Below are 21,537 nucleotides of genomic sequence, written 5' to 3'. Positions count from 1 at the left end.
ACTATAAAAACTACTCTGAAAATTGACTATTCCAAAAATGAAACCTTCGCCTGGTTGTAAATATTAAGGTTATACCAGAAAGAAGGAGTCTTTCTGTATAAAAAAAAATGATTTAAATCAAGTCTTACTGACTAGTGATTTAGATTGTGATTTGATTTAAATTGCGATTTAAATCGATTTGATTTAAATCAAACCCACCCTGACATCAAGGTATACAGTTCTTCCATCTGCCTGAGTCAAAACCGCTTTTCTACTGGGAAATTTCCCTGTTACGTGCCGCTAAATATTCTGTGGCCATAGTCTGAAAACCCAGAAACAGAAACGCCTTCCTAAAGGTAAATCATAAAGACCAGGCAAAGGCTAACTCCGGCCCTCCAGATGTTTGGGACTACAATTCCCACCATCCCTAGCTAACAGGACCAGTGGTCAGGGATGATGGGAATTGTAGTCCCAACAGTGTGACGCGGCAGCTAAAAAAGCCAATGCAATTCTGGGCTGCATCAATAGGAGTATAGCATCTAGATCAAGGGAAGTAATAGTGCCACTGTATTCTGCTCTGGTCAGACCTCACCAGGAGTACTGTGTCCAGTTCTGGGCACCACAGTTCAAGAAGGACACTGACAAACTGGAACGTGTCCAGAGGAGGGCAACCAAAATGGTCAAAGGCCTGGAAACGATGCCTTATGAGGAACGGCTAAGGGAGCTGGGCATGTTTAGCCTGGAGAAGAGGAGGTTAAGGGGTGATATGATAGCCATGTTCAAATATAGAAAAGGATGTCACATAGAGGAGGGAGAAAGGTTGTTTTCTGCTGCTCCAGAGAAGCAGACACGGAGCAATGGATCCAAACTACAAGAAAGAAGATTCCACCTAAACATTAGGAAGAACTTCCTGGCAGTAAGAGCTGTTTGACAGTGGAATTTGCTGCCAAGGAGTGTGGTGGAGTCTCCTAAGCAGAGGCTTGACAACCATATGTCAGGAGTGCTCTGATGGTGTTTCCTGCTTGGCAGGGGGTTGGACTCGATGGCCCTTGTGGTCTCTTCCAACTCTATGATTCTATGAAATCTGGAAGGCCGGCATTGGCCTATGCCTGTTAAAGACAGTTCAGCTTCTATCCATATAGGATCTCCAGCTCCACGTTTCATTTTATTTCGCAAAACAAAACAAAAAAAACTACAGGTAGCACACACAGGCCACCCCTGTTCCTTGAGAAAGATTTGAACTCGCTCCCGCCAAAATGCCCATCCTTTAAGACCAAGCCTTGGGGTATCAGAGACGAGAGGCCAGGAATCTCACCGACACAGCCTTGGCGGTCCGGCGTGGCCTGGAACCCGGAGTCGCACAGGCACTGGTAAGTCCCGATTACGTTGACGCAGCGTCCGTTGCGGCACAAATTGTCGCTAAGTGAACATTCGTTGATATCTGAGGAGAAGGAAGAGAAGGTTCAAGGAAGGAATCGGACGGAAAAGAGGCAGAGCCATAACATTGCCATGCAGATCTTACGAGAGCAGCTGGGCATGCGCGGGCATAGAGTTGGAAGGGACGGCCTAGCGTTGTCAGCCCTCTGCAACAAAGGACTCTTTGGCCCAGTGTGGAACTTGAACCCACAACCCGGAGATGAAGAGTCTCCCTTTCCACCGACAGCTATCAACCACCTCCCCTAAGTCTGGAGACTGGAAAGTTTTCCTTGAAACAGGGGGTTGCGTTTTCCGAAACTGGGGATATGGCCTTCCAGGGGGCGGGCAGAACTCCGTGAATGGAGCAACTGTGCCCCTGAAGGACCAGGTGCGCAGCCTGGGAGTCATTTTGGACTCTCAGCTGTCCATGGAGGCGCAGGTCAATTCTGCGTCCAGGGCAGCTGTTTACCAGCTCCATCTGGTACGCAGGATGAGACCCTCCCTGCCCACAGACTGTCTGGCCAGAGTGGTGCATGCTCTGGTTATCTCCCGCTTGGACTACTGCAATGTGCTCTCCATGGGGCTACCTTTGAAGGTGACCCAGAAACTGCAATTAATCCAGAATGCGACAGCTAGACTAGGGACTGGGAGTGGCTGCCGAGACCACGTAACACCTGTCCTGAAAGACCTACATTGGCTCCCAGTACGTTTCTGAGCACAATTCAAAGTGTTGGTGCTGACCTTTAAACCCTTAAACGGCCCAGTATACCTGAAGTAGCATCTCCACCCCCATCATTCTGCCCGGACACTGAGGTCCAGTTCCGAGGTCCTTCTGGCTGTTCTCTCACTGAGAGAAGTGAAGCTACAGGGAACCAGGCAGAGGGCCTTCTCAGTAGTCGCGCCCTCCTTGTGGAACGCCCCCCCGTCAGATGTCAAGGAAATAAACAACTATCTGACTTTTAGAAGACATCAGAAGGCAACTCTGTTTAGGGAAATTTTTCGTGTTTGATGTCTTATCGCTTTATTATTGTTATTGTTAACATTCTGTTAACTCCCTGGAAGACTCCCTGGAAAAGATCCTGATGTTGGGAAAGTTGGAGAAGGGGACGACAGAGGACGAGATGGTGGGACAGTGTTCTCGAAGCTACCAGCATGAGTTTGACCAAACTGCGGGAGGCAGTGGAAGACAGGAGTGCCTGGTGTGCTCTGGTCCAGGGGGTCACAAAGAGTCGGACATGACTAAACGACTAAACAACAACAAACATCGTGTTGGGAGCTGCCCAGAGTGGCTCGGGAACAGTGGCGTAGTGTGGGGGGTGCAGGGTGGGCTGGCCGCACCGGGCGCAACATCTGGGGGTTAGGTTTAGGGGGCGCAAATCCACGGGTTAGGGGGCGCAAATTACTTGCCTTGCCCCGGGTGCTGACAACCCACGCTACGCCACTGGTGGGGAACCTCAGTCAGATGGGCAGGATATAAACAATAAATTATTATTGTTGTTGTTGTTGAGCTCCAGCTGCCATCAGCTTCAGTCACGGATAATGGCCATTGGCCAAGGAGGATGCTTTAAGAAGGAATTGAGTTTTGGGGTCCAAAAGCCCTCGATTGGTGAACTTACCCACACAGGCATTGCCCTCTGAGGTGAGCTCGTGCCCCGGGGGGCAAAGGCACTCAAAGCTGCCGTCGGTGTTGACGCAGACCCCTCCCCGGCACAGCAGAGGGTCCCTCTCGCATTCATCGATGTCTGAAAAAGGAAGAAGGAAAAAAGACCCAGAAGTTCAGTGCGCCGTATGCAGCGAATGACTCTAAATGCATCGCCTCGTGGTTTTCAACCTCTTTTGAGTCCATGGCTCCCTTGAGCACCTGCGGTCTTTCTACAGCTCCCCTGTGGGAGCCGCGCATTACAGAACATGCAGGATTTTCCCACCCCGTTTCTTTTCTTTCTTTCTTTTTATGAAAGATTTTCTTGTTTTACAGAAGTACAGTGGTACCCCGCAAGACGAATGCCTCGCAAGACGGAAAACCCACAAGACGAAAGGGTTTTCTGTTTTTCGATGCGCTTCGCAGGACGAATTTCCCTATGGGCTTGCTTCGCAAGACGAAAATGTCTTGCGAGTCTTGAGATTTTTCCCCGCTCCCCACCCCCTTTTTCTAAGCCGCTAAACCGCTAATAGCCTTTTAGCAGCTAATCTGCTAATCCCTTAAGCCTTTAATAGCCGCTAATAGCCGCTAAACCGCTAATAGCGCTAATCCGCTAAGCCGCTAATAGGGTTGCTTCGCAAGACGAAAAAACTGCTAGATGAAGAGACTCGCAGAACGAATTAATTTCGTCTTGCAAGGCACCACTGTATGTGTAACGTCTCTCGTATTTTTTCCATGTAACATTTTTACAAATTGGTTTCATTTGTTGAGACATTAGTGGGGCAGAAAGGGGGGGGAGATGGGTGGGGTTGGGTGGCGATGTTTCTATTTTCCTTAACGTATGTAGGGTTTGGTGTCAGCTGTTCATTTGTGTTCCTTTGGTGGTGAGAGAGGTTGGGGTTGGCCTAGGGTGTGGTTGTTTGTTTGTGATTGGCTGTGGTGGTCTTTGTTTTCATGTGTGAGTGGGGTGGGTAGGTGTTTTGGATCAGGTTAGCCATATTGATTTGTATGCTGTTGTTGGATTATTGTCATTGTCTTGTTGGGCTGTATATGTGATAAAGGGGAGCCATACCGGGGTGAAGCCGTCTTCTTCTCTTTGTCCCCGTGTCAGTTTCAGTTTATTGATTAATTTTTCTAGTGAGGCTGTTTCCCATACGATTTGGTACCATTGGTCCATGCTTACTCCTGACAGGTCTCTCCAGTGTCTGGTTATGGTGTTTCTGGCTGCTGAAAGTAGGTGGGTTATGAGTTCTTTGTGGTGTAAATGGGCATTGTTGTCTTGGAAGATGTTTAGTAGGGCCAATTCTGGGGTGATGTCTATTATTTGCTTAGTTATTTTACATATTTCTCGTATGGCTGTTGTCCAGAATAGTTGGATTTTGAAGCACTCCCACCACATGTGGAGGTATGTGCATGTGGAGGTGCACCCTCTCCAGCATTTTGGTGAGGTTCCTGGGCATATTAGCGCTAGTTTTCTTGGTGTTGGGTACCACCTGTAGGTGAGTTTCAGAGTGAGTTCTTTTCTTTTCATTGATACAGATTTAAAGGGGGGTTTAGACCACATTCTGGTCCATTGAGTGGGGTTAATTAAGCCATTGAGCCGGGTTGTTAAGGCAGCAGAGAGCATTGTGGGCTGCCCACTCTCCACCTTAGAGCAGATTTATGCCACAAGGTGCCATAGGAAGGCACTGGACATAGTAAAAGATCCATCGCATCCTGGTCACTGTCTCTTCGAGCTCTTGCCGTCGGGACGGAGATACAGGACGATGAAGACAAGAACGAGCCGTCTTAATAACAGCTTCTTCTCCAGAGCGATCTCGGCCCTGAATGGGAAGCCCGGACTTTGAAAGTCATCTAATCTCCCTTGCTGTATTTTATTATATTTTTTAATTAGTGTTTTTATGGAGCAGCCAAGTAATTTCGTTGTCCCCGAAGGGGGCAATGACAATAAAGATATTATTATTATTATTATTATTATTATTATTATTATTATTAATCTCATAACCTATGTCATTCTATGTCATTCCCACCCCGTTTCTCAAGCCCTCTGTGTAAAATGAAGCAGCTGTTGGTTACTGAAGCTGGGCTTGGTTTTTAGGTTTTTTTCCTGCCCTCTGCCCGCCTCTCAGGGCCGGCACGTCATTCAGGGCTGGATCTCAGTGCCCACAACTTCTCCTCCTCCTTGTCTGCTTCCCAGCAGCTGCCACAAGCTGCCTGGGGAGAAAACAGCAAAGACCTGATGAAGAGAGCACAGCAGAGGTTATATTTTCCGAGAATCCTCTGGAAAAAGAATCTCTGTTGATGGCATTTTACCATAGTACTGTGGAGAGTGTATTAACTTATGGTCTGTGCGTGTGGTTTGGGAGCTGCACGGTCAGGAGAAAAAAAATGCTGTCCAAGGTTGTAAAGACTGCAGAGAGAATAATTGGGTGCACTCTTCCCACCTTGGATCAAATCTACGCTGCCAGGTGCCATAAGAAAGTGGCAGAAATAGCGCAGGACAGTGCACACCCCGGAAATGATCTCTTTCAGCTTCCGCCTTCTGGAAGAAGGTAAAGGCAAAGGGATCCCTGACCATTAGGTCCAGTCGTGGCCGACTCTGGGGTTGCGGCACTCATCTCGCTTTATTGGCCGAGGGAGCCGGCGTACAGCTTCCGGGTCATGTGGGTTATGACTAAGCATGGCGAACCAGAGCAGCGCACGGAAACGCCGTTTACCTTCCTGCCAGAGCGGTACCTGTTTATCTACTCACACTTTGACGTGCTTTCGAACTGCTAGGTGGGCAGGAGCAGGGACCGAGCAACGGGAGCTCACCCCATCGTGGGGATTTGAACCGCCGACCTTCTGATCGGCAAGTCCTAAGCTCTGTGGTTTAACACCCAGCGCCACCCGCGTCCCTCACTGTAAATAGTTCCCACCAAAATAAAACCTGTAAAGCACAGGTTTGGAGTCCTGCCTGGTTACTCTCGAGCAACCGCAGCTGCGGTCGTGGAGAGGCAACGGGATGCTCCCTCGCGGCCACTGTTTCGGAAGAGCATAGCCTCTTCCTGAGCTCCAGATAAAACACCTTTTGCCAATCCCTTTCCCAAATCCTCCTCACCCATGCAGTTCTTCATCATCATGAACCCGCTCTCGTAGCCCTCAAAGCATTCGCACTCAAAGCTGCCGGGCGTGTTGACGCAGGAGCCGTGGCCGCACAGGTCAGGCGAGATCCGACACTCGTCAATATCTGCAAGGGGTGGAAGAGAGGTTTAGCCGCCGCCCGTGGGCACAGCGTGTCTCCCCGGGGGTCGCCCCACCCGAGAGCGGAACTAGCTTCTGAGAAAGGCGTTTACGCTGGCCCGCTTACCATAGCTGTCAACGTACAGGTTTGAAAATAAGGGACCAGCAGCCTCGAAAATAAGGGCTCAGCAGCCAAAATAAGGGATTTTCCAAGCACAGGTATGTTCAACCTCTGAGCCCCTCCGAGCCAAAGGCAGAAAGCCCAGCCAGCAGCCAAACGAAGCCTCAAGCGGTGGTTCCCACAGCGCAGCAACCCGGCAAAGGGGATGCAGCAAGGAAAACCACCGTCACCTCTCCGCTGGGAAGCGCTGAGCAAAGGCGGGTCCCCAGGCAAGGCGGCTGATTTGATCAGCACAAGGCATGCAAGCTCCACCCCCCAGTCGTTCTTAGGCTCCTTATTGGGTGAGCAACGCAGCCAAGCAACACAGTTGGAGCCTCCCTCCTCCCTGGCCCGCAGGGAGGGAGGGAGAGGAGCTGCGTCCTCTGAAACCCGTGAAATTTAAGGGACATCATCAATAAGGGACAGCAGCGGGACACAGGGCTGGGATAAGGGACTTTCCCGCCAAATAAGGGACAGTTGACAGCTATGCCGCTTACCTGTACAGTTTCTCTCCTCAGCGTCCAGGGCAAAGCCGTTGCCGCAGAGACACCGGAAGCTGCCGATGGTGTTGCGGCAAGTCCCGTGCGTGCAGAGACCAGAGAATACCTTGCACTCGTTCACATCTAGAGGGTCGAAAAGGAGGCTGGTTAGGAAAGGCTCTCGTTGCAGCCTGCCGAGAAGTTGGTTGGTGGCAGAAGTGGGAACCTAAGGCCCAGCTCTCATTATCCTTGACCGCTGGAAGATGAACAGATCTCAGAAACATCTCCAGGGCCACAGGTTCCCCTGCCTTTTGTTAAAGCTAAAGGGACTCCTGACCGTTAAGTCCAGACATTGATGACTCTGGGGTTGCGGCGCTCATCTCGCTTTACTGGCTGAGGGAGCCGGAGTCCAGCTTCCTGGTCATGTGGCCAGCAGGACCAAGCCACTTCTGGCGAACTTTAGCAGTGCACGGAAACGCCGTTTACCTTCCCGCTGGAGCGGTACCTATTTATCTACTGGCACTTTGATGTGCTTTCGAACTGCTAGGTGGGCAGGAGCAGGGACTGAGCAACGGGAGCTCACCCCGTCACGGGGATTCGAACCACAACCTTCTGATCAGCAAGTCCTAGGCTCTGTGGTTTAACCCACAGCGCCACCCGCATCCTAGGGTATTTGGTGGTAAACCCATCCACTAGGTATTCAAATTCAACTATCTGGGAATTACATTCCATCATGGGCTTCTCTGGTGTAGCGGCGGTGAATGCCAGTAAGTTGTCTATTTGGGGACTGTTAAATTGTGGGCGAACATATCAGACGACACGGGTGGCGCTGTGGGTAAAAGGCTCAGCACCTAGGGCTTGCCGATCGAAAGGTCGGCGGTTTGAATCCCCGCGGCAGGGTGCGCTCCTGTCGTTCGGTCCCAGCGCCTGCCAACCTAGCAGTTTGAAAGCACCCTTAAGTGCAAGTAGATAAATAGGGACCGCTTACTAGCGGGAAGGTAAACGGCGTTTCCGTGTGCGGCTCTGGCTCACCAGAGCAGCTTTGTCACGCTGGCCACGTGACCCGGAAGTGTCTCCAGACAGCGCTGGCCCCCGGCCTCTTGAGGGAGATGGGCGCACAACCCTAGAGTCTGTCAAGACTGGCCCGTATGGACAGGGGTACCTTTACCTTTACCTATATCAGACGACACAGTAATTCTTCCAAAGCAGCTCGTTATTTGTAAGCTGGAACAGAACTGAACTGAGGAGCTCAGCCAGCCTGCTTATATAGAGCTGCAGAACAATGTAACTGTTGCAACTTTCTAAAACTATCCAATCACTGAACGTCACTTTCGATCCTTCATTTGCATAACTATCTACAGTATCCCCCTGCTGGCCCAGGGTGAGAACTTCAGTACATAACAGGGACCATCTGTCCGGGGGTTCCAGGCTGTGATTTGTCCGCCCTCCTCTGCGCTCCTGGGGGACGATGAGTTTTACAAACTCACCTTTGTAAAAAGGCCGTCCGGATAAGACATCTCCCCGATTGGCAAAACCAGGTCCTCTCGGGCAGATGGCCTTGTATTCAGCAGAGCCTGGCTTGGGGCATTCCTCACAGTCAAAACCCCAAGCCGCACCGACAGAGCAGCAGCAGAGGTCGATGCGGTATTTCCCCGGCAGTGGCACCGTGCATTCGTCCTCGGCCCACCTCATGTAGCACTGCTCCAGTCGCACGTCTGGGGAGGAAAGGCGAAGGTCAGCGGGGAGCAGCGAGGAAGATGCTGTCTCAAAGGTTTTGCTAGCGGCCGGCGGCTGCGTGCCACGCTAATCGTAGCCCGAGCAGAGCCATCAAAATTAAGGGGCATGGCTGGCGGATGTCAGTACAGTGGTGCCTCGCAAGACGAAAAGAATCCGTTCCGCGAGTCTCTTCCTCTTGCGGTTTTTTTCGTCTTGCAAAGCAACCCTATTAGCGGATTAGCGGTTTAGCGGCTATTAGCGGCTATTAAAGGCTTAAGGGATTAGCGGATTAGCTGCTAAAAGGCTATTAGTGGCTATTAAAGGCTTAAGGGATTAGTGGATTAGCTGCTAAAAGGCTATTAGCGGCTTAGATCAGCTGATAAGCGGCTTAGATCAGCTGTCAAGCGGCTTAGCGAACAGCTGTTAAGCGGCTTAGGGGCTTGGGGAAAAGGGGGGGGAGGGGGAAAAACCCCAGGAATCGCAAGGCATTTTCATCTTGCGAAGCAAGCCCATAGCAAATTCGTCCTGCGAAGCACCTCCAAAACGGAAAACTCTTTCGTCTAGCGGGTTTTCCGTCTTGCGAGGCATTCGTCTTGCGGGGCACCACTGTATATGGAAACATCACCGCTGCAGACACACAGATTGTTGACATCATATGATGCGCCTATCTGTGGGAAAGAAGAGTTTCCCAAGACGTTCACAGGCTGGATAAGTCTTTGTGAAGACTGTAACTTGAAACCTTCTGTGTGCGCATGTTCAGGAGGTTTGTCTGACTTGCTAGAAGAACTGAACTGAAAGGACGTGTTTTTCTCTAGTGCTGTAATGTCAGAAATAAACATCATGTAAATAGATTTCTGACTTATTTTCTTTCCCCTGCGGAAGCAGGAGGGAGGGGTTGTGCATTTTACCCACGCTTGGGAAAATGTCGCCTATCAAAATCTCCCTGGTCTGTCTGGATATCAGCCAGAGGAGGTTACCGGTAAGCAAGCTCTGAGGACACTGAGAGGGGCCAGCCTCTATGGAGGGGGCTTGCAAACCGACAGCGGAGGTCTGCTGGTCTACTCTGAGCAGAATTTAGCTGGGTGCAACCCCGGGAATGGGCTCCTCTTGAGAAGATTAAGGGGACACATTGATTGATTGATTGATTGATTGATTCGACCTAACAAAATCCGTATGTGCTTAAAACAATAAATGAAACCTCTAAGAGGTTCTCTCTCTGTACACACACACACACACACGTGAAAATCCAGACACAACAGTTCAAGAAGGACACTGACAAACTGGAACGTGTCCAGAGGAGGGCAACCAAAATGGTCAAAGGCCTGGAAACGATGCCTTATGAGGAACGGCTAAGGGAGCTGGGCATGTTTAGCCTGGAGAAGAGGAGGTTGAGGGGTGATATGATAGCCATGTTCAAATATAGCAAAGGATGTCACATAGAGGAGGGAGAAAGGTTGTTTTCTGCTGCTCCAGAGAAGCGGACCCAGAGCAATGGATCCAAACTACAAGAAAGAAGATTCCACCTAAACATTAGGAAGAACTTCCTGCCGGTAAGAGCTGTTTGACAGTGGAATTTGCTGCCAAGGAGCGTGGTGGAGTCGCCTTCTTTGGAGGTCTTTAAGCAGAGGCTTGACAACCATATGTCAGGAGTGCTCTGATGGTGTTTCCCGCTTGGCAGGGGGTTGGACTCGATGGCCCTTGTGGTCTCTTCCAACTCTATGATTCTATGATTCTTCTACATCCTCACCAACGCATGTCCTGCCAGAGCCGTCCAGTGTCAAGCCTTCAGGACAATCGCAACGGAAGGACCCCACTGTGTTCACACAGTGGCCGTTGGAACAGACCCCTGGGAAAACCTCGCATTCGTTCACGTCTGGGGAGAGAAAAACATCGTGAGGGTCGTTGCAGGGTCTGTTAGTCAGCGGCTGCGGACTGGGAGGGGAGATTAGTGGCAAAGGGACGCGGGTGGCGCTGTGGGTTAAACCACAGAGCCTAGGACTTGCCGATCAGAAGGTCAACGGTTCGAATCCCCGCAATGACGGGGTGAGCTCCCGTTGCTCGGTCCTTGCTCCTGCCAGCCTAGCAGTTCGAAAGCACGTCAAAGTGTAAGTAGATCAATAGGTACCACTCTGGCGGGAAGGTAAATGGCGTTTCCGTGCGCTGCTCTGGTTCGCCAGAAGCGGCTAAGTCCTACTGGCCACATGACCCAGAAGCTGTACGCCAGCTCCCTCGGCCAATAAAGCAAGATGAGCGCCGCAACCCCAGAGTCGGTCACGACTAGACCTAATGGTCAGGGGTCCCTTTACCTTTACCTATCCATTTTGGGGTCTAAGAAAAGGCACTCGCCACAAATCCTGAGCACAAAGCACAGGTGGGCTCTGCACCCTCAAAGCACAAAAACCTTCCTTTGGAAACACACAGTTCCTCCGAACACCCATTTCACAGATGGTAAGGTAAAGGACCCCTGGGCATAGCTCTCAACTTTTCCCTTTTCCTTCGAGGAATCCTATTCGGATTAAGGGAATTTCCCTTTAAAAAAGGGAAACGTTGACAGCTATGCCCCTGGGTGGTTAAGTCCAGCCAAAGCTGACTCTGGGGTTGTGGCGCTCATCTCGCTTTCAGGCTGAGGGAGCCGGCGTTTATCCACAGGCAGCTTTTTCCGGGTTGTTTGGCCAGCAGGACTAAACTGCTTCTGTTGCAACAGGACACTGTGACGGAAACCAAAGCGCACAGAAATGCCGTTTACCTTCCCGCCGGAGTGGTACCTATTTATCTACTTGCACTCGCGTGCTTTATGTTAGGTTGGCAGGAGCTGGGACAGAGCAACAGGAGCTCACCCCATCGCGGGGATTCAAACCACTGACCTTTTGATCGGTAAGCCCAAGAGCATGGGTAGGCAAACTAAGGCCCGGGGGCCGGATCCGGCCCAATCGCCTTCTAAATCTGGCCCACGGACGGTCTGGGAATCAGCGTGTTTTTACACATAGTAGAATGTGTGCTTTTATTTAAAATGCATCTCTGGGTTATTTGTGGGGCATAGGAATTCATTCATATATTTTTTCCCCAAAATATAGTCTGGCCCCCCACAAGGTCTGAGGGACAGTGGACCGGCCCCCTGCTGAAAAAGTTTGCTGACCCCTGCCCTCTTGCTGATTTAGATCACAGCGCCACCCACACCACCCGCAGATGGCAAAGTGGCAAGTCTAAAGACCTGGGTGCTGTGTTGAAGCAGGCAGGCTCACATTGCCTTGTCCAAAATTACCGTATTTTTCGCTCTATAAGACGCACCAGACCACAAGACGCACCTAGTTTTTGGAGGAAGCAAACAAGAAAAATAATATTCTGAATCTCAGAAGCCAGAACAGCAAGAGGGATCGCTAAGCAGTGAAAGCAGCAATCCCTCTTGCTGCTCTGGCTTCTGGGATAGCTGCGCAGCCTGCATTCGCTCCATAAGACACACACACATTTCCCCTTACTTTTTAGGAGGGAAAAAGTGAGTCTTATAGAGCAAAAAACACGGTATGTTGCCCCTGAGCAGGGCAAATTCAAGGGAAGAGCTATCAAAGCCACAAGGACGCTTCTGTTTCGTGGGGAGGGGATTGAGTTTTCCTCGGTAGGCCCCCCCAGGATACGAGCTGTCAGAGCGCCCCATACCTTCGCAGGAGACCCCCTTCATCCTGGCGTAACCCCTCGGACAGGCAGTGTCTAGGGCAGAAAAGAAAACAAGAGAGCAGTCTGAGAACCGCGAGACTTTGCCAAACTCAGAGACGTGCTTTGGAGACCAACACCCCTTGCACGCTGCAATTTGGCCGGTGCCAAAGGGGGGGGGCGTTTGGATAGACATTTACCAATCTCGCAGCGTTCGCACGGACTGCCCCAGGCAGCGCCCAGGGTGGCGCAGCACTCAGACTTCAGCGTGGCACCATTGATGTTGACTTCACAGCGGCCTTCCTGGATGTTCAGCCAGCAAGTCCCTTTCATGCTGTCTAGGGGAGGAAAGCAGAACACCTGAGTCACATGGGGTTTGTTGTTGTTGTTGCTATGATAGATAGGTAGGTAGGTAGCTAGGTAGGTAGATGATAGATAGATGATAGATAGATAGATAGATAGATAGAGATAGATAGAGATAGATAGATGATAGATGATAGATAGATGATAGATAGATAGATAGATAGATGATAGATAGATGATGATAGATAGATAGATAGATGATAGATGATAGATAGATGATGATAGATAGATAGATGATAGATGATAGATGATAGATGATAGATGATAGATGATAGATGATGATAGATAGATAGATGATAGATGATAGATAGATAGATAGATAGATGATAGATAGATAGATGATAGATAGAGATTAGATAGATAGATAGATAGATGATAGATAGATAGATAGATAGATAGATAGATAGATAGATGATAGATATAGATAGATGATAGATTGATAGATTGATAGATAGATAGATAGATAGATAGATAGATAGATAGATAGATGATAGATAGATAGATGATAGATAGATAGATAGATAGATGATAGATAGATAGAGATAGATAGATAGATGATAGATAGATAGATAGATAGATGGTAGATAGATAGATAGATAGATAGATAGATAGATAGATAGATAGATAGATATAGATAGATAGATTATAGATAGATAGGTATAGATCAGGGATAGCCAACTCCCAAGAGTCTGCAATCTACTCACAGCATAAAAAAACCTGGCAGTGATCTACCCATTGTCGTATAAAGACTGGCAGTGATTTGCCCAAAGTTGTGGCGCTTTTTTTTAGTAAGCCAAAGCTGGGTCTTTTTTGCTTTTTTGTAAGAAGATCGCTGGGCCAGAGGTCAACAGGGATCTACCAGGAACACACTGTGATCTACCTGTTGGAAATGCCTGATATAGCTGATAGACAGATAGATGACTAGACAGCTAGATAGATAGATAGGTAGATTGATGATAGATAGATAGATAGATAGATAGATAGATGATAGATAGATAGATAGATAGATAGATAGAGATAGATAGATAGATAGATAGATGACAATAGATAGATGATGGATGATAGATGATAGATAGATAGATAGATAGATAGATAGATAGAGAGAGAGAGAGACAGACAGACAGACAGACAGACAGATAGATGATAGATAGATGATAGATAGATAGGTGATAGATATAGATAGATAGATGATAGATAGATAGATAGATGATAGATAGATGACAATAGATAGATGATGGATAGATGATAGATAGATAGATGATAGATATAGATAGATAGATGATAGATGATAGATGATAGATATAGATAGATAGATAGATAGATGATAGATGATAGATGATAGCTGATAGATGATAGATAGATAGATAGATAGATATAGATAGATAGATGATAGACAGATTGCATTTTACAACTATATACCGTATTTTTCGCTCTATAAGACGCACCAGACCACAAGACGCACCTAATTTTTGGAGGAGGAAAACAAGAAAAAAAATATTCTGAATCCCAGAAGCCAGAACAGTAAGAGGGATCGTTGCGCAGTGAAAGCAGCGATCCCTCTTGCTGTTCTGGCTTCTGGGATAGCTGCGCAGCCTGCATTCGCTCCATAAGACGCACACACATTTCCCCTTACTTTTTAGGAGGGAAAAAGTGAGTCTTATAGAGCAAAAAATACGGTATATATTTACATTTCAGTGTGAATTTCCTTTGCACTCTATGTAGGGCTACCTTTGAAGGTGACCCAGAAACTGTTTTGTCGTGTTTTTAATAGTCTGTTGGGAAACCCAGCCAAATGAGCGGGGGTATGTATAAATAAATAAATAAGTAAATAAATAAATAAATGTTGTGATAATAATAATAATAATTTTGTAATTTTGTATTTCACTATTATATTTATTTTTTGCATTTCAGTGTGAATTTCCCCATTATAATGCATTTTTTTTTTGCTCCTCTTCTTCCGATTTGCTTTTTGCTATTTTTGCATTTCAGTCTGTATCCCTCCCACTTTAAGGAATTTAAGGACATATAAGGCTAAAAGGATTTGAACAGAAACATCATTAGGAACGGCTAAGGGAGCAGGGCATGTTTAGCCTGGAGAAGAGGAGGTTAAGGGGTGACATGATAGCCATGTTCAAATATATAAAAGGATGTCACATAGAGGAGGGAGAAAGGTTGTTTTCTGCTGCTCCAGAGAAGCGGACACGGAGCAATGGATCCAAACTACAAGAAAGAAGATTCCACCTAAACATTAGGAAGAACTTCCTGACAGTAAGAGCTGTTTGACAGTGGAATCTGCTGCCAAGGAGTGTGGTGGAGTCTCCTTCTTTGGAGGTCTTTAAGCAGAGGCTTGACAACCATATATCAGGAGTGCTCTGATGGTGTTTCCTGCTTGGCAGGGGGTTGGACTCGATGGCCCTTGTGGTCTCTATGATTCTATGATCATGGAAGTAAAGATAGGAAGTAGAAAAGCAAAGGGCGTATCGCATTGAAACTGAATTGAATTTCTTAGACGGTATGAAAATCGATTAAAGAAATTACGAAAAAGGAGAGCCTCTTTACCAACACAGATGGTGCCGCTGGAATCCAGTTTACTTCCTGGGGAGCACTCGCAGGCAAAAGAGCCGGCGTTATTTCTACATATGCCGTTGATGCATGGGTTGGAGGTACACTCGTTGATATCTGGAGGGAGAGAACCTTGCTGAATTTACCCCGCACAGAATCTTACGCCGATCTGTGTCGCCTCTCCCTTGTGGGAAGCCACGGGACGTTCACCAACATCCCAACTTCTCAAAGGACAGGCAAAGGTGCAAGCCTGGCTGGCGTTAAACCTTAATTAAAGAGCCAGTTTCGCCGACAACAGAGATCCGCGCCCTTTCTTGCTGGCGCCGGGCCCGAACACTTACCCTCGCAGGTGTCCGTCTCCGTCCGGAAGACGAATCCTTTGGGGCAGCTGCAGCTGTAACTCCCAGGGGTGTTGCGGCAAAGGCCGTTGTCACACAGCAGCCGGTTGACGGCACACTCGTCCACATCTGGAGAGAAATTCGCACGAGTGTGAGCTGCGCATGGAGGCCAGACGGGTTACAGCACCCAGCGCTGGATTTCGGTTTGATGAGGCCCTAAGCTACTGAAGGTAATGGGGCCCTTTATATGTCCAGCTGTCCTTTGTCAACAACAAATTGCCGCTGTTTTTTGTGTTGAATATAGGCTATATGGTCATTTATGGACCTAATAGGTATCTCAAGCCATTTGCCCATGTTGCCATGCAGCCATGCAGAATGTAGGCACCCTATATATAGGTAAAGGGTAAAGGGACCCCTGACCATTAGGTCCAGTCGTGACCGACTCTGGGGTTGCGGCGCTCATCTCGCTTTATTGGCCGAGGGAGCCAGCGTACAGCTTCCGGGTCATGTGGCCAGCATGACTAAGCCGCTTCTAGCGAAGCAGAGCAGTGCACGGAAACTCCGTTTACCTTCTCGCCGGAGCAGTACCTATTTATCTACTTGCACTTTTGATGTGCTTTCGAACTGCTAGGTTGGCAGGAGCAGGGACCGAGCAACAGGAGCTCACCCCGTCACGGGGATTTGAACCGCCGACCTTCTGATTGGTAAGTCCTAGGCTCAGTGGTTTAACCCACAGCGCCACCCACGTATAGAAGGGACCCACCCTATATATAGAAAGGAGCAAACCAGGGATGTTTTAGGGAGCAGGCGGGGCCCTGGACTTACATCCTAGGAGCCTACACAACACAAAACATTGTTGCTGTATGAACTAGCTCCAGAGTGGTTTCACAGCTTGAACTGCGCATCCCACAGGCTTGTGTTTCAAGGTTGCGCCGATCTCTAGGAGGCCCCCTGAGAGCCCTCCGCGACCCCGCAAAATCACTCACCCACACAGTTTTTGCCCGTGGGGTCTGACTCGTAGCCCAGATTGCAAATGCAGCGATAACTTCCCCGTAGATTCTCGCACATCCCATTGGGGCAGATGTCCGGGTTCAAGGCGCACTCGTTGATATCTGGACGTGAGAGGGGGGATTTGGGAATTAATAATACAGCGGGCGCTCGGGTTGCGAACGAGATCTGTGCGGGAAGCACGTCCGCAACACGCAGCGCACACAGCGCCGTGTCTGCGCATGTGGAGGTTGTGATTCAGCGCTTCTGCACATGTGCCGAAACCCGGAAGCAACCCGTTCCGGTACTTCCGGGTTTGGTGTGGTACACAACCCAAAATCGCACAACCCAAAGCATCTGTAACCCAAGGTATGACTGTAAAACCATATTTATGCGAATCAGAGTGAAAATGATAAATTACAGAAGGTCCAGTGCTTTCATTCGCGGACTGAGTTGGGACCACGGATTTTAAGACTGCGTCCCAATGAAACACCACCAAGACAGAGTTTTTGCAGAGGCCCCAGCCTTGCACAACCCCCCCACAAGGGTGGGGTGGGGGTCACTTTCCCCGAAACTTACCTCTCCCATCAGCTGTGATGCCGATGCCACTGCTGCAGAGAGCCTGGAATTCAGCTGCGGAAAAAAACACAAGTCTTTGTCAAGTCAGCGATTCTAAGGCTTAGAGCCGCTGTATTCCATGGACACTGAGAATGCTCAGACCTTATTGTCCTTATTGGCCTTGTGGGACGCGGGTGGCGCTGTGGTCTGTGGTGTTGGAATGTGGTAAGACCTTCCACTTAGAAATAAGCCAGTGTGGTGTAGTGGTTAAGAGCGGTGGACTCGTAATCTGGTGAACCGGGTTCGCTTCCCCGCTCCTCCACCTGCAGCTGCTGGGTGACCTTGGGCCAGTCACACTTCTCTGAAGTCTCCCAGCCCCACTCACCTCACAGAGTGTTTGTTGTGGAAGAGGAAGGGAAAGGAGATTGTTAGCTGCTTTGAGACTCCTTAAAGGTAAAGCGACCCCTGACCATTAGGTCCAGTCGTGGCCGACTCTGGTGTTGCGGCGCTCATCTCGCTTTACTGGCCGAGGGAGCCGGCGTACAGCTTCCGGGTCATGTGGCCAGAATGACTAAGCCATTTCTGGTGACCCAGAGCAGCGCACAGAAACGCCGTTTACCTTCCCGCCGGGGCAGTACCTATTTATCTACTTGCACTTTGACGTGCTTTCAAACTGCTAGGTTGGCAGGAGCAGGCACCGAGCAACGGGAGCTCACCCCGTCGTTGCAGGGATTCGAACCGCCGACCTTCTGATCGGCAAGCCCTAGGCTCTGTGGTTTAACCCACAGCGCCACCTGCGTCCCATCTTGTGACTCCTTAGGGTAGTGATAAAGCGGGATATCAAATCCAAACTCTTCTTCTTCCTTTCATTGGAGTTCTTATCTACTGCCACAGGGGCAAGGCGGAACCTGGTTCTCAGAATCTTAACAGGCACATACAGAGCGTTTTTCTCCAACTCACCTGAGTTCTTGGCAGGGCAAGGCTGGCAAGGTTCCCCGAACCCGTGGTCCGGGTTGGCACAGCAGCACTCGGACTTGGTGACAGCGCCAGGGAAAGGCCTGGCGCAGGTGCCCTTCTTGATGCCGCCGTAGCAGGTGCTGCGGACATGGGTGTCGACGCAGACCCGCCCGTCCACGCCGATGGCCAGGCCCCCCAGGCACTCACAGCGGAAGGAGCCCTCCGTGTTGATACACCAGCCGTTCATGCAGATTCCAGGGGTCTCGCACTCGTCGATGTCTGCCAGGGAAAGGTAAAGGTAAAGGGACCCCTGACCATTATGTCTAGTCATGGCCGACTCTGGGGTTGCGGCGCTCATCTCGCTTTACTGGCCGAGGGAGCCGGCGTACAGCTTCCGGGTCATGCGGCCAGCAGGACCAAGCCGCTTCTGGCGAACCAGGGCAGCGCACGGAAACGCCGTTTACCTTCCCGCAGGAGCGGTACCTATTTATCTACTTGCACTTTGACGTGCTTTCGAACTGCTAGGTGGGCAGGAGCAGGGACCGAGCAACGGGAGCTCACCCCGTCATTGCGCGGATTCGAACCGCCGACCTTCTGATCGGCAAGTCCTAGGCTCTATGGTTTAACCCACAGCGCTACCCGCATCCCAGGGCGGGGTAGAAATAGTAAATAATAATAATAATAATAATTATTATTATTATGAGCTGCAAATCCTGGCTATGTCTGGGAAATTCTGGACGTTTTTCAGCCCTAGTACAGGCTAAAGCTCCTCTGGTGACTAATAACTTTAATGTTGATATATACCGTATTTTTCGCTCTATAAGATGCACTTTTTTTTTTAATAAAATATTTATTAAGGGTTTGGGAATTACAGAAAAAAGAGAGAAAGGGAAACAATATAAATTTAACAAAACATACATTACAATTACAATAAAAAGGGGGGAAAAGAAAAAAAGACCACTACAAAAATACAGAAAAAAAGGAAAAAAGAGAAAAAAGAAAAAACAACAACAATACATTAAACACACACATCGAATATTCCATATCTTTACCTTTCATTAACTTGGTTCATAGACCTCCTCACACCTCCCTTTTTTGTATTCTATTTCAATTAACTGTTTCAGCAAATTCTTTCCATCTTACTCAATTTTTGTTCTATAATTAAACTTAACAATCTAACCTTAAATTTTTCATTTTATCCCGTTATCAATCCACTTTTCCTTAAATCTTTAGTACATTTCTGCTAAAACCATATGACTTCATTCCAGTATAAGATGCACTTTTCCCCCCTCCCAAAATTAAGGGGAAATGTGTGCGCGTCCTATGGAGCGAATGCAGGCTCCTTGGCTTCAGTGAAAGCAACGCGAAGCCTCCGAAGCGCAGAGGGAGCGCTCCCTCCGTGCTCCTTGGCTTTGCGTTGCTTTCGCTGAAGCCTGGAGAGCGAGAGGGGTTGGTGCGCACTGACCCCTCTCGCTCTCCAGGCTTCAGGGATAGCTGCCTGAGGCCTCCGGAGCGCAGTGGGAACTCGTGCTGCGCTCCGGAGGCTACGTGTTGCTTTCGCTGAAGCCTGGAGAGCGAGACTCTCCTGGCTTCAGCAGAGAGGGAGAGCTGCGCAGCGCCCCTTCAGCGAAGCGGGAGGAGAAATGGAAGGGGCTCCATTTCTCCTGCCGCTTCACTGAAGGGGCGCTGAGCAGAGAGGGGGAGAATTATTTTTTTCTTGAATGTTAGAAGAATGCTGGAATGACGTGACATGGTTTTAGCAGAAATGTTATAAAGAATGAAGTAAAAACTGATTGTTAATGGGCCAAAGTGGAAAATTTAAAGTTAGATTGTGTTAGACAAATTATAGAACAAAAAAAAGATTGAGAAAGATGGAAAGGATTTGCTGAAATAGCTAAATTGAACTAGAATACAAAAAAGGGAGGTGTGAGGAGGTCGATGAAACAAGTAAATGAAAGGCAAAGAAATGGAAATTGGATGTGCTTTTTTAAATGTTTTTTGTTCTTCTTGTTGTTTTGATGTATTTTTTTGTTTTTGTTTTTATCTTTGATGTATTGTTTGTTAAATTCTTTATTGTTTTTTCTTTTTGTAACTGTTAAATCTCTAATAAATATTATTATATATAAAAAAAGAGAATTTTTTTTTCTTGTTCTCCCCCTTAAAACAAGGTGCGTCCTATGGTTGGGTGCATCCTATAGAGCGAAAAATACGGTATACTATGCCGCACTGTGTATTGTGGGTCTACGGACCGCAATAAAGCCGTGTGCGGATTTAACAAACCAAAAAACCTGACCAGGGAGTTGTTGAAGGCCTGGTGGAGGGCAAAGACCTTGCTTGTGTTTGGAAATTCAAACTTCCCCCACTCGCGATCCCTGGTAAAGTTTTCCCGTAGTATACCCACCAACGCAATATCGCCCATTGGGAGCCAGGACAAAGCCCAGCTTGCAGATGCATTTGAAGCTCCCGTCTTCGTTGATGCACATCCCATTGAGGCACATGTTAGTGGTGGCGCATTCGTCATGATCTGCGGGAGGAAGGGAGCAGATCTTTCTTTTCCTCTTTCCTTCCTTCCTCCCTTCCTTCCTCTCCTTCCTTCCCCTCCCCCTCCCTCCTTTCTTTCTTTCTTTCTTTCTTTCTTTCTTTCTTTCTTTCTTTCTTTCCCTCCTTCCTTCTTTCCTTCCTTCCTTCCTTCCTCCCTCTTTCCCTCTTTCCCTTCCTTCCTTCCTTCCTTCCTTCCTATCTTCCTTCCTCCCTCTCCTTCCTTCCCCCTCCCCTTCCTCCTCCCCTCCCTCCCTCCCTCCCTCCCTCCCTCCCTTCCTTTCTCTCCTTCTCTCTTTCTCTCCTTCCTTTTCGCCTCTCCCCCTCACCTTTTCCTCGCTCACTAGGTCTTCCCAGAGGCTTCAACCAATTTCTCCCCCCCCCATCTACCGACCCATCCATTTTGGCTCTCTACTCCATCTTGTTCTTCCCTTACCCTTCCTCCTCCTCTTCCTCTCTGGGCCCCCTTTGCCCTGAAGGAACCAGACTGAGGGCCTCGCATGCCCCACCCCTCACCCCCGCCCCATGACAAAAAGGGCCTAATCTTTACCGGCACAGTTCTTCCCATCCGGAGTGATTTCAAAGCCGGCGTTGCAGATGCATTGGAAGCTGCCGTCGGTGTTGACACAGCGCCCGTTCCGGCACATCAGTCCGTTCATGATGCACTCGTCGATGTCTAGCAGGGAACCAAAAAGGCTTTAAGTCAGAACTGTCCGTTTGCATTTCTTAGTACAGAAAGTGTTGATCTGATATGTGGAGATCTTTCCTGTTCTGATTAATTCAAGAGGGTTCTGGAAGGTTTCTTTCTACGTGAAAGAAACAGGCAGGAGGTTTCTGTTGTTTGGGTTATTCCTTCCGGGAAGTTGCGTACAGCTGGTTTAAATGGGTTCTGCTATCTGTCCGTCAAGGTCACACTGACTATAATAGGCCAGAAGGAGTCTGGGTCTTACTTTCTCTTCTCCTCACTTTGTTCTG

At 48.8% G+C, this 21,537-nt stretch overlaps 1 protein-coding gene across 8 annotated transcripts in view; it reads right to left on the bottom strand.

The window, feature by feature from the left end:
- FBN3 (fibrillin 3) overlaps window positions 1–21,537 on the bottom strand; it is a 153,870-nt gene that overhangs the window by 56,537 nt on the left and 75,796 nt on the right. For 7 of the 8 annotated variants that reach the window (XM_083421307.1, XM_083421314.1, XM_083421313.1 and 4 more), the window contains 15 exons: window positions 21,113–21,238; window positions 20,426–20,548; window positions 18,028–18,303; window positions 17,089–17,142; window positions 16,509–16,634; window positions 15,526–15,651; window positions 15,182–15,301; window positions 12,460–12,597; window positions 12,266–12,316; window positions 10,359–10,484; window positions 8,383–8,610; window positions 6,914–7,039; window positions 6,135–6,263; window positions 3,012–3,137; window positions 1,295–1,420 (listed from right to left, as the gene is read on the bottom strand). In XM_083421307.1, coding sequence (XP_083277433.1) covers window positions 1,295–1,420; window positions 3,012–3,137; window positions 6,135–6,263; window positions 6,914–7,039; window positions 8,383–8,610; window positions 10,359–10,484; window positions 12,266–12,316; window positions 12,460–12,597; window positions 15,182–15,301; window positions 15,526–15,651; window positions 16,509–16,634; window positions 17,089–17,142; window positions 18,028–18,303; window positions 20,426–20,548; window positions 21,113–21,238 — 2,001 coding nt within the window. The remainder of the gene's footprint in view (window positions 1–1,294; window positions 1,421–3,011; window positions 3,138–6,134; window positions 6,264–6,913; window positions 7,040–8,382; window positions 8,611–10,358; window positions 10,485–12,265; window positions 12,317–12,459; window positions 12,598–15,181; window positions 15,302–15,525; window positions 15,652–16,508; window positions 16,635–17,088; window positions 17,143–18,027; window positions 18,304–20,425; window positions 20,549–21,112; window positions 21,239–21,537) is intronic. The other variant, XM_083421311.1, reaches the window with a different exon arrangement.

This window comes from Podarcis tiliguerta (assembly GCF_965153285.1).
Source record: "Podarcis tiliguerta genome assembly, chromosome: 18".
Taxonomy (NCBI): domain Eukaryota; kingdom Metazoa; phylum Chordata; class Lepidosauria; order Squamata; family Lacertidae; genus Podarcis; species Podarcis tiliguerta.
This window is presented reverse-complemented; position numbering and strand designations above follow the sequence as displayed.